At 42.9% G+C, this 12,920-nt stretch overlaps 1 protein-coding gene across 1 annotated transcript; it reads right to left on the bottom strand.

The window, feature by feature from the left end:
- Window positions 1-4,705: 4,705 nt before the first annotated feature.
- On the bottom strand, window positions 4,706-5,582 carry LOC126507246 (60S ribosomal protein L7a-like). Its single transcript, XM_050151514.1, has one exon. The coding sequence runs from the start codon at window positions 5,542-5,544 to the stop codon at window positions 4,744-4,746; it is 801 nt and encodes a 266-aa protein (XP_050007471.1). The 5' UTR covers window positions 5,545-5,582; the 3' UTR covers window positions 4,706-4,743.
- Window positions 5,583-12,920: the final 7,338 nt, after the last annotated feature.

Below are 12,920 nucleotides of genomic sequence, written 5' to 3' on the forward strand. Positions count from 1 at the left end.
GAAAACTGTGGCTCATCCAAGACAAGACGGGAGCCAAATTTGGGGTAAGGCAAAGGGTGACATCATCTGAAAGGGCTGGAAATGTGTAAATTTGAATATCATCTGTATATAAGTGATAATTAAAGCCATGAGACTCAATACGTGCCAAGAGAGAAAGTCAATAAAAACGCGGAACAGCAGTGTCCCTGGCCACATGTTACTTCTGAAAGAGATTTTTTTTTTTAAGTTGTGGAGGCAAGATTTTTTTCCCTCTGCTGAATGATTTCAAAACTGTCTAGACCATAAACCATTTTCAAGGAGCTTCAAACCCTGCACAGACATTCCGAATTGTCAGAATCTTGAGCAAGATAGATGGGCTTCTCAGTAAGATTTGTATCCCAAGGATGTGGGAAGCCAATCCTTTTAGTTTGGAGAGGACCTCTTCCCTGCAGAGAGATCGCTGCAGCAAATAATATTAAGAGAATCACCACTTCAAGCCGACACTGGCTTCTCCTTTCCAAGGCTGGAGTCAAATTTGGGAGGAAGCCCAGGAGGCTCTCACCTGGATACTGCGAGCCTCCATAAAGAAACCAGCTGGATTCTAAGCTCTGAGTAAAGGCATTCTCAGTGGGATAAAACAAGGTGAAACCTGAGTCCCCTGAAATGAAGACTAGCTTATGAAGAATTCTTCACGGTGGAAAGGTAGTTTTTCTCCTTCTCCCTCCTCTAGAGCCGAGGTCACGACCTCTTTGGGGTCACATATCAGATATTCTGCATATCAGATGTCTGTGTTATGATTGATAACAGAAGGAAAATTGCAGCTATAAATAATGGTATGGTTGGGGGTCACCACCACACACGAACATCGTTAGGAAGCTTGAGAACCACAGCTAGGGACCGATGTGGGATCCGTTGGGGTTTGACCTTTCTTGTCCATAGAAGACTCATAAAAACAGGCAAGGTCCTCAGGAGCAGGCTGAGCACAGAGGATCTTACCCATGATGGTTATATTATAAACTTAACCTTCTCATGCCTTACAATGTAGCTGATTTTGGAAATGGGATGTTTGAAGAGGTGAGAATGGGGTCTCTAGGATGGGCTCTAAACAAATACAGATAGGGCTCTTATTGGAAGAGAAAACTGAGACACAGCTACGGGTAGAGAAAGGCCACATGAAAGTGGCCATCTACAAGCCGAGGGCAGAGGCTCCAGAGGAATCAATCCTGTTGGCTACAGACGTACATGTTTAATTTTCCTGGGCTTTGCTCTCCATATTTCTAAACTGAAATGGAGAATATTTATCCATGACATTGCCGCACTGAAAGTGGATTCTGAGCTAAATCCCAATAACTTTGCTCTTTCCTTCCCCGCATAGTTATAAAAGCCAATGGCTTTCCAAGTATTTTCTTCCTCCAATGTTTTATGCCAGCTTGAAGTTAGTTCAGCTTGATCTATATCGCTTTGAAAGAGTAACTTAGATTCTATATAACCTGTCTTCTGAGGTTATGAAAGTTAAAACTCAGGTGACAGCTGTGTTGACCCTGACAGAGGACCCACACACTAGTGGTCACAACAAGTTGTTTTTAGCCTTCTAACATAGGGTCCTGCTACGTGCTTGCAGAAAAATGTTGATTTCGTTGGGTGCTATGTCCCCTCATGTATTTATACTTCCTCTTCTTCTAAAAGGATTCTAGAAAGCTCATACAAATATCCCCAGAAGAAACTAGTGCTGGCATGGAAGAAAGGGTGTGAGTAGTAGAAACAGACACTGACTGCTTATTTACAACAAATGCAAAAGTGTTCCCAGGTCAAGGCACTGGGAAGCAGAGGCAGCTGGATCTCTGGGAGTCTACAGCCAGCTGATCTACATATTGATTCTAGGCCAGCCATGGCTACATGGTAAGTTTTCATCTCAAAAAATTCTCAGGGTTGATCCCAATGAGCATCCTATAGCTGCACAAACCCAAAGTTCAGCCACAAGTGGTATCATTGTAGCAAGGTCAAGATGAAATGAGATCCTCTGCAGTTCTTTTATGCTTTAACTTCACTGCAACAAAAATGTAAAGTTTCCTTACATATGGATGAGTTGGCCATCCTTTAAACTCTTTAAACTTATTTCAAAATCAGAGATATATAGAAAATACAAAGACTATTACTATTACTGAGAAACCATTTATATCTCATTATACTTGTTTCAAGTATTTTTTCCTTTTATTGAAAATAGATTTTTTTCTCCCATAATATATTCTGCTTATGGTTTCCTCTCCTTCTATCCCTCTATTTCTTCCCTTAGGCTTCTCAGAGTTGATGATAAGATATAATAAAACATAATAAGCCAAAACAAAAACTAACAAATTGGAATAGGACAAACCAGACAAACAGAAGGAAAAGAACCCAAGAGAAGGCACAAGAAACAGAGATCTACTTGTTTGCACACACACTCAGGAACCCAATACAAATAGTAAACTGGAAGCCATAATATACACAAAAGACCTATAGGGTAAAGGAGAGAAGAAAAATATAGATAAATAAAATAAACTATAGTAAGATAATTATTTTCTTAAAAAAGGGAAAAGATCTGACATAACATTATGAGACAAGGAACCTTTACAGAGGCATTGAGTTCATTTTCTGTGGACCATCTACTGCTGGGCAAGCAACATATCCTTAAAAGTAGTTTGTTTCCCTGGTGACATTCCCTTGGAGAAAATTAATTTTTCATTTACAAGTGGTTATCAATTGGAGATAGTGTCTGTTTTAGAGATGGGGGCATGTGTTCACCTCTTTCAGCACTAGGACCCCATCTAGGGCATCTGTGTAGACCCTGTGCATGCATGCACCTGTGAGTTCACATGTGCATCGACCATGTTGATTTAAAATGCCTTGTTTTCTTGGTGTTCTCCATCTCCTCTGGCTCTTACACTCTTTCTGCCTCTCTTCTGTGTAGTTTCCTGGGCTCTGAGGGGAGGGATTTGATAGAGACATCCTAGTTAGGGTTGGGTGTTCCAAGTTCTCTCTTTTACTCTTTGCACATTTGTAGCACAAATAATAAAATCCAGAGAAAGACATTGGGGTTCAAGCTGAAGATCAGAAAAGCAAAGCAGCCAGTCACCAACTTTTACCCCTACCTCAGACCAAAACGGGCAAGATCCTGTCTCCACAAATCCTTAGACTGAAGACTGAGTCTAAGACCTGTCTCCTCCCGTCTTACATTTCTCTCTAGTTCTGGGATTAAAGGTGTGCACCACCCTGACCAACCTCTATGGCTAACTAGTGTGGCTGCTGGATTAAAGTGTGTGCCACCACTGCATGGCCTGTATGGCTGACTAGTGTGGCTGCTTTGCCCTCTTATCTTCAGGTAAGCTTTATTTATTAAAATACAGATAGCATACCACTATACATAGTGTCTGGGTCTCTGTATTTGTTTGCATCTGCTGCAGGAGGAAGCTTCTCTGGTGATGGCTGAGCAAGGCACTGATCTTTGAGTATTGCAGAATGTCACCAGGAGTCATTTTAGTGCTATGTTTTTGTTGTTGTTTTAGAATATTAGTATTTAGTTTTACCCCAGGTCCATGAACTATCTAGTCTCAGGTTCTTGGCCACCCAAGAAGTGTTAGGTATTTGTTCCATCCTATGGAGTGGGCTTTAAGTCAAATGAGGTGTTGGTTGGTTATACCCATGCACTCTGTGCCACTATTGCACCAGCATGTCTTGCAGACAGGACAAATCAAAGGGTTTGTGGCTGGATTAGGATTATGCTTCTCCCTTAGCTAATGTCCACATATAAGTGAATACTAGTAACATTTGTCTTTCTGAGTCTGGGTTACCTCACTCAGGATGATTTTTTTTTCCTAGTTCCATCCACCTGGGAATTTTTATGGCCTCATTATTTTTAGCAGCGGAGTAACACTCCATTGTGTAGATGTGCCTCATTTCTTTATCCACTCTGCTGTTGAGAACATCTAGGTCATTTCCAGCTTCTGGTTCTTATGAATGGAGCAGCAATGAACATGGTTGAATAAGTGTCTCTGTGATAGGATGAAGCATCCTTTGGGAATATGCCCTAAGGTGGTGTAGCTGGATCTGAAGGTAGATCAATTCCCATCTTTCTGGTGAACCACTACATTATTTCCGAAGTGACTATAGAAGCTTGCACTCCTACCAGCAATGCGGAGAGTGGGGGGGAGGCATTCCCCTTGCTCCACATCCTTGGCAACGGGAGCTGTCACTTGTTTTATTGATCTTAGCCATTCTGACAGGTGTAAGATAAAATCTCAAAGCAGTTTGATTTGCATTTCCCTGATGACTAAGGATGTAGAACATTTCTTTAAGTGTTTCTCAGTCATTTGAATTTCCTCTATGGAGAATTCTTTGTTTAGATCTGAACCCTATTTTTTAAATTGGGTTCTCTTGAAGTCTACTTTTTTGAGTTATGTATTTTGGATATTAGACCTCTATTGAATGTATAGTTGGTAAAAATCCTTTCCCATTATATAGGCTGCTGCTTTTTCAGAACAATGATGTCCCTTGCTTTACAGAAGCTTTTCAGTTTCATGAGGTCTTATTAAGTCATTCTTAGTGCTAATGGTGTCCTGTTCAGAAAGTCTTTTCCTGTGCCAACAATTTCAAAGCTATTCCCCACTTTCTCCTCTATCAGGTTCAGGGTATCTAGTTATGTTGAGGTCTTTGATCCATTTGAAGTTGAGTTGTTTTTTTTTTTGAGTTTTATAATTATATTTATGTACAGAAAACTCAGCAGTACATTTAACCCAGTTTAGTGGCGAGTTCTTTGGCCTTTGCCTTTTCCAGCTTGGCAATTCGAGCCACAGATTTAGGACCCAGGACGTTGCCTCCCCAGTGGTGGCGGATCTCATCATATCTGTCGTTGTAATTGGTCCTAATAGCTTCCACCAGCTTGGCCAGAGCACCCTTGTCTTCCGAGTTAACCTGTGTGAAGGCAACAGTGGTGCACGTCTTCCTATGGACCAGACGCCCCAGCCTGGCCTTTCCCTTGATGATGCAGTAGGGGACCCCCATCTTGCGACACAGAGCAGGCAGGAAGACCACCAGCTCAATGGGGTCTACGTCGTGGGCAATCACCACCAGCTGAGCCTTCTTGTTCTCTACCAAAGTGGTGACTGTATTGACGCCCGCTCGAAGGACAGGTGGTCTCTTAGTCGGGACATCCCCTTTGCCGGCAGCTTTCTTCTCAGCACGGGCCAGCAGCCTCTGCTTCTTTTCCTGCTTGGTCTCTGGCCTGTACTTGTGGGCAAGTTTAAGCAACTGGGTAGCTGTTTGCAGGTCCAGGGCCTGGGTGAACTGGTTAATGGCAGGAGGAACTTTGAGCCACTTATAGAAGATGGCCCTCTGCCGCTGCAGCCTAATATAGAAGGGCCATTTGACGAAGCGCGTGAGATCTCTCTTGGGCTGGATGTCCTGCCCAATGCCGAAGTTCTTAGGCCTCTTCTCAAACAAAGGATTCACCACCTTCTTCGCCTCCTGCTTCTTCACGACGGCGGGGGCCGGGGCCACCTTCTTCCCCTTGGCCTTCTTTCCCTTGGGCATCTTGCCGGGCTGGAGGAGAGAGCTGAGGTTTTTTTTTTTTTTCAGGATGACAAGTATGGATCAATTTGCATTCTTCGTGCAGTGATCCAGTTTGACCTGCACCTTTTGTTGAAGAGTGTCTGTTTTCCAGGGTGTATTTCTGGCATCTTTATAAAAAGTGGGGTGTCTATAGGTGTGTGGATTTGTGTCTGGCTCTTCAGTTTTATTCTACTGGTCAACATGTCTGTTTTTGTGCCAATATCATGCTGGTTTTTATTACTATAACTCTGTTATACAATGTGAAGTCAAGGATGGGGACACCTACAGCAGTTGTTTTCTTATTCAGGATTGGTTTCTTTTTCTTTCTTTCTTTTCTTTTCTTTTTTGCTATCCTGTTTTTTTTTTTTCATATGAAACTGAAAATTGTCCTTTCAAGATCTGTAAAGAATTATGTTGGCGTTTCGATGGGGATGGCATTGCATATGTAGAGTGCTTTTAGGAGAATAACCATTTTTACTGTATTAATCCCACTGATCCCATCAGCATGGGAAAACTTTCCCTCTTCTGATCTCTTCTTTCTTCAACACCTTAAAGATTTTATCAGCGAGTCTTTCACTTGCTTGGTTACAACTACAGCAAGATATTTTATATTATTTGAGGCTATTGTGAAAGGTGTTTTTTCCCCTGATTTCTTTCTCAGCCCGTTTGTCATTTCTATATATGAGGACTACTGATTTTTGAGGTTTAACTTTGTATCCAGCAACTTTGCTGAAAGTGTTTATCAGCTTTAGGGGTTTCTCCATGACATTTTTAGGGCCACTTATGCATATTTATCATAGCATCTGCAAATAAAGATACTTTGACATCTTCATTTCCAATTTTATTCCCTTAATCTCCTTGATCTTATTGATCTAGCAAAGATTTCAAGGGCTACATTGACTAGGCACGGAGAGAATGGACAGTCTTGTCTTGTTCCTGTTTCAGTGGAATAGCTTTAAGTTTCTCTCCATGAAGCTGGTGTTGGCTATGGTCTTGCTGTAAACTACCTGCATTGAGTTGAGGCATGTCCCTTGTATCCCTATTTTCTCCAGGACTTTTAACATAAATGGGTGTTGGATTTCATCAACAGCCTTTTCAGCATCCAATGAGACTCTCACATGGTGTTAGTCTTTTAGTTTGCTTATATAGTGGATTGCACTGACTGACGGGTGAACCATCCCTGCCTCTCTGGGAAGAATCCTACTTGATCATGATAGATGATATTTTTGATGTGTTCTTGGGTTTAGACTGAAAATTTTTTTATTGAGAACTTTTGCATATATGTTCATATGGGAAACTGGTCCATAATTCTCTTTCTTTGTTGGGTCTTTATGGTTTGGGTATTAAGGTTTCAGAACCAAGTTGGTAAGTATTGGATCCCTGGTTATTGGGTTCCTCTGCTGGAACAATAAGCCAAATCAAACCGAATTAATAAATCTAGATTTAATAAACAGAGCAGACTGAAGTAACTCCCAGAGGACTCAGCAGGAAGGCAGGACGGAGAGCATGAGGCAGGTCTGCTTAAGACCTGTAGATGGTCTTGAGTAGCTCCCTTGGAGGAGCTGCCGCTAGGAGGCTTTCTGAGGGGCGGGATCTGGAATGGGAGGGGTGAAACTGGAGTAGAATTTTCCAACACGTATCAAGAAGATGCCCATCAACGGAAGAATAGATGAAGAAAGTATGGAATATATACATATTAGAGTACTACTCAGCAGTAAAAAACAAGGACTTCTTGAAGTTTGCAGGCAAATGGATGCAAATAGAAAACACTATCCCGAGTGAGGTAAGCCAGACCCAAAAAGAGGAACGTGGGATGTACTCACTCATATTTGGTTTCTAGCCAGAAATAAAGGACNGCTGTGCACACGTCAATTTTATGAGATGTCTAGGTAAGATAACTTCAAGGTCAAAGGAATAAAGATAAAGTCCGTAAATATTCACAGTCATATTGTACAGTTAGAGGAAGATCTTGAACAAATTAAGATGTTTTCCCAAAAAATGACAGATTTTTTAGTTTAAAAATTGTATCAACCATTCATTGCCTGATGAAGGTTAATATTCAGGATGATGCCTAAATGTTTTTCTTTGGGTTTTCCTTCATCAGGCAATGAAAGGAGACAGAGACCCACATTGTAGCACCGGACAGAAATATCAAGGTCCAAATCAGGAGCAGAAGGAGAGAGAGCACGAGCAAGGAACTCAGGACCGCGAGGGGTGCACCCACACACTGAGACAATGGGGATGTTTTACTGGGAACTCACCAAGGCCAGCTGGCCTGGATCTGAAAAAGCCTGGGATAAAACCAGACTCTCTGAAAATAGTGGACAATGAGGACTACTGAGACCTCAAGAACAATGTCAATGGGTTTTTGATCCTACTGCACGAACTGGCTTTGTGGGAGCCTAGGCAGTTTGGATGCGCACCTTACTAGACCTGGAGGCGGTGGTGGGGAAGAGACAGAAATCTTAAATAAATAAATAAATAAATAAGAAAGAAAGAAAGAAAGAAAGAAAGAAAAGGAATTAGAGAAAAGTTTTAGGTCCTGTGTGGTGGCGCAGGCCTTTAATCCCAGCACTCAGAAGGCAGAGGCAGGCAGATCTCTGAGTTTAAGGCCAGCCTAGTCTATAGATCCAGCTCAAAATGCAGAACTCTAACCAGTATCATTGCAAAGTGACTAGAGATTCCGGTCTAATTCAAGCACAAGTCCATCCAACGACTTTTAGTGAAACTCGAGTCAGTAACTCATTTAGAGATTTTTTAAAAATCAAACATTCTAATGTAATCCAAAAAAAAAATCTATCAATTTGATACTTATGCTCTATGGCATGATGTCTTTGTTTTCCATGATTAAACCATTATGTTTCAATAAGAGTAGAAAACCTTTGTCTTCAGTATAAATGTTACAATTTATCACACACAGTAGCCTCAAGTCTGAGCTAAAGTGTTTCTGGCAGTGTTGGCTGGTGTGTGGCAGGATGGTATTCACAATACCAAGTGTGCACACCGTGCGTCTGGAACAGAAGCTGCAATGACATACCATGCTCCCTTATAAGCAAACACTTCAGACTCACTACGTTCTATTTTAAATTAATTTTTAGTCATTTTACACTCACACACTTTTTACCATTATATTTTTTTCTGACCCTGTCTCCACCTTTAGTGACACGATGCCATATAGGGTTCTAACCAGGTTGAGAAGCTGGGTATAAACCTTTGTGTGTCATGCCCACCCAACACGGCTTTGCTTTCCAAGATGGAGACCATGGTTTCCCATGGAGCCCACTCACTTGAGCAGGAGTGCTAGGAGATAAGCGGCCTCCACTAAATTTGCATATTTTAGCCTTAACCCCAGTACAATGGTTCTCAACCTTCCTAATGCTGTGACCTTTTAATACAGTTCCTCATCTTGTGGTGATGCCCAACTATAAAATTATTTTCATTGCAACTTCACAACTGTAACTTTGCTACTCTCATGAACTGTAATGTAAATAATTTTGGAGATAGAGGTTTACCAAAGGCTTTGGGTCCCACAGGTTGAGAACCACTGACCTAATACCTCACAATTTGGAGATAGGATTTTGTTGTTGTTGTTGTTTTAAGAGGTGGTTTGGTTAAAAGGTTACCAGGAAAGGCCCTAAGCTAGCTGGCATATGTATAAGAATGAGACATTAGGACACAGCAGGCACAGAGAAAGACTCGTGAAGGCACAGGGTGGCCATTGACAAGTCCCCATGGCCTCAGAAGAATCCACCCTGCTAACCCTTGGCCTAAAATTCTAGACTCCAGAATGGTGAGGAAAGTGACTCCTGTTCTTTAAGACTCTTGGGTTACCTTAACTTGTTACAGCCAACTCCAGAAAACTACCATAGGCAGCTATTCATGCCACAGATGTCAAATACCAGAGCGTTAGTGTGCATTTAGACGAGAACCAGGCACACAAATACATCTGTGCACGTGTGGACGATCCCTAGGGTAATACTCACACAAGAAACTGCTGTGTCATTGGGATGCTGTGCACGTGTGGGAGATGAGCCCTGGGGTAATACTCACAAAGAAACTGCTGTGTCATTGGGATGTACATTTTCAAATTTACAAGATGCTGCCAAATGTTTCCAAACATCTCCATACCGAGTCCCATCCTCAAAAGCAGGGAATGAAGTAGCAGTTTCCTCATAACCTTGCCAACATTGGATATTTTCAAACTTAAAAATTTCTGCCGGTATGATTGGAAACAAAAGCCCTTATTGTTCTAACTGCACTTCCCTAATTATGTATGAAGTCAAATATTTGAATACGTTTGTATATTCATATTTGCTTTCTATAAATTTTTGGTTCACAGCCTTTGCCTATTTTTCTTTTGTGTTGAAGAGCTTTTTCCTACCTGATCTGTAGTGATTCCATACTTGCTTGGTAATAATCCTGCCTGCTAGACATTCTGTGAATACCTTTGCCGGGGCTACAGCTTGTCTCTTAATCTTGTTCATTTAACACAGGATTTTAATTAGGTATAATCAGACACGGCTCTATCAATAGTTTGCTCTTTTTAATGCTGTCTTAAAGCAAATCTTTTCTTTCCAAAAATTCATGAAGGTGTTGTCTTATCATTTCCTCTAATAGCTTTAGAATAGTTTTTTCTCATTTAGATCTTCATTTCTATGATGAAAAAAGGTAGCCGTTTTCTTTCTTCTTTTTTCTGCGTGAAGGCAAATTGGCCCAATATTTACTGAAATATCGAATACTCCCTTCAGTCATTAAAAAATATTTCAGTGTCCCCCCTTCCCCTCCTAAGACCATCTCATTTTAAGTAGTGTGTTTTCTGAGGTGAATAAGTTAGGAGAGAAAGATACTGCTAGGTAAGTAAGCAAGTTGACCTCAATGGATATTTAGAAAGGAGCCAGAAAATTCTGGGGGTGTCTGCCAAGACCTGGTTTTGATATTGGAAGAGTTGTCCTTAAGACATTTTCCCTGACAGTCACTAGATAGCAGAGTCTGGAGTCTTCTGGGGTCTCTGCACTGACTTCTTCTTCTTTATCTCCAGAGCAGTAGCCCCTATATAAAAATGTCTGGAATCACATGCTGAAACCAGCCGCTGAGTCATTCTCTACAGGATGGGGACAAGGTGCTCTCGGAGAGGCCACAGTCAGCTTTCTCTAGAGGATGGGGACAGGTGTTTGTGGAGAGGGGACAGGGTGCCCATGGAGAGGTCACAGAATCATTCTCATCTAGAGGATGGGGACAGGGTGCTCACGGAGAGGCCACAGTCAGCCTTCTCTAGAGGATGGGACACGTGCTCACGGAGAGGCTATATGATCAATTTACTCGGCATCTCTTAATTTCTTCTCACCCTGGGTTTTATTACTCACCCGAAGTAATAATTTCTTAAAAGGAAAATGCAGGCAAGTGGGGTGCGGAACAAGCAAGTAAAAACCCCAAACTAACAAACAAGCTGCTGTTTGGATAGGAAAATCGGTGGTGGTGGAGGGGAGGTCCCTTAATTTGTCCAAGAGAAGACAAATGGAGATTTGTGTTGTTCTGGGAGGTCTGTTCAGGTATCGCACTCACCTTAGTCGTTTGAACACTTTAGATAATTAGTTCTCAACTATTTCCTAGCCACAAAACACCCTACTTAAACAAGATCTTCAGGACAACATCACATACAGGTGAAAGAAGAACACTCGGTTTGAAATAGCTAAGAGGCCTCCGTGCAACTCCCCAGGGGAAGCCTCCCCTTAAAGTCCACGCATTTGAGAGCTAGAAATGAGTTGCAGTTCTCTTTTGCACTTTCTTCACATGGCAATGGTAACCCCTGCTCCACACTTCGTGGCACTATTGATTCACCCACGGACACTCGTTGTTTTCTAGGTTCCGGGGTAGGCACTGAGGAGGAGGAGGGGGACTGGCGAGGGTAAACTCTGAGCATGAGTTTGAATTGTGAATGGCAGGCAGTCGACAGGAAGGCAGGAGGATGCAGGCTGGTGGGGGCAATGTTGAGAGACTCACAGGACATCTGTTGGCTGTAGCAGGTGCTGAAACTGGAGAGGCAGGGAAGGCTGAGTTATGGCCTGGTGAACCTTTCTAAGTTTAGACGTGGGAGTCCATGGGAAGGGCGTGAGGGTTGGAAGCAGTAGGTTGATGTGGTCATATCTGTGCATCAAAATGATCCCTTTGGTCAAAGCATGTATTGAAACAGGACATGGTTGAGCCAGGAAGACTGCAGGAGACCATTACAGCGATCCTGGGGGAGATGATTGAGGACATCTGACAATAAGTTGTCAGAGAGTGGCCTGACTGTGACGGAGTGGCTGCTGGAGGAAGGAGGGAAATGGAAGTGACAGATTCCTGGCCTTCTAAACTGTGTGACTGAGTGACTGAGCAGGAATGTGCGACTATTGCCATTCAATAAAGAGAGGGAGATGGGATAAAGGGCCGGGGCAAGAGAAGACTCCCTCTACTTGGGTAACAGGGCAGAACTGTCCAGTCATCAACGGGATATTGGGCTCTGGGGCTCAGAAGAGGGGTGTGAGAAGGAGCTACAGTGAAGAGGGTTGTGGCCAAGAAGCCCTCAGGAGAACAGAGAGAAGGCAGAGAAAGGGTCCCACGGAACAGGCCGAGACGGCTCAGTGAAGAGGAGGGCATAGAGCGTGGGAAGTGGGGGTGGGGTGGGGTGACACACAAGCAAAGGAGGGGCGTGTGAAAAGGAGGAATTATCAAGAGGAACACGTGCAGTGCAGACCACAGAAGGGCAAGGCCCATAAGGTCCACAGGACACACACCCAGGGCTCACCGGGATGGATCATCAGATGTGGGCTGACGGTGCTGCATGCCACGACTGAGCACAAGAATGAGCAGTGATGGCCTGGCCACTCCCTAAGGCCTGTGACAATGGAGGAGGTGTGGGCACCTAGAGAAAAAGCCGCTTCCATTCTGTAAGGAATGCCAGACATGGGGCAGAGAGGCCCACAACTGCGAGTCCCACTGTACCATAAACACTTCTAGGGATTTTTCCTTTTAATAGAAAAACCTGCACTACAGATTCAACAGGTACATGGCAGAGCACAGGCAAGGATACATATTTAAAACTCCACAAAAGAACCTAACATATATCAATGGTGAAGTGTGTATTATCCCCCTTATCCTCTTCGCCCACTTTGTGTTTGTTTGTTTTTGGTGATGCCCCACACTGAATTATACCCTTACCAAGTTATTCCCTATACTGAGCAAGAAAAGACGGAGGTAGGTGGCTATGGTGGTTTAAATAAGAAATGTCTCCCATTGGCTCACGTATTTAAAAACTAGATCCCCAGTAGGTGATGCTGTTTGGGGAGACTGTGGAGGCTCTAGGATGTGCAGCCTTGCTG

The sequence above is a fragment of the Alexandromys fortis genome, unplaced genomic scaffold, assembly GCF_014885135.2.
Source record: "Alexandromys fortis isolate MF-2015 unplaced genomic scaffold, M_Fortis_MF-2015_v1.1 scaffold_63, whole genome shotgun sequence".
NCBI lineage: Eukaryota > Metazoa > Chordata > Mammalia > Rodentia > Cricetidae > Alexandromys > Alexandromys fortis.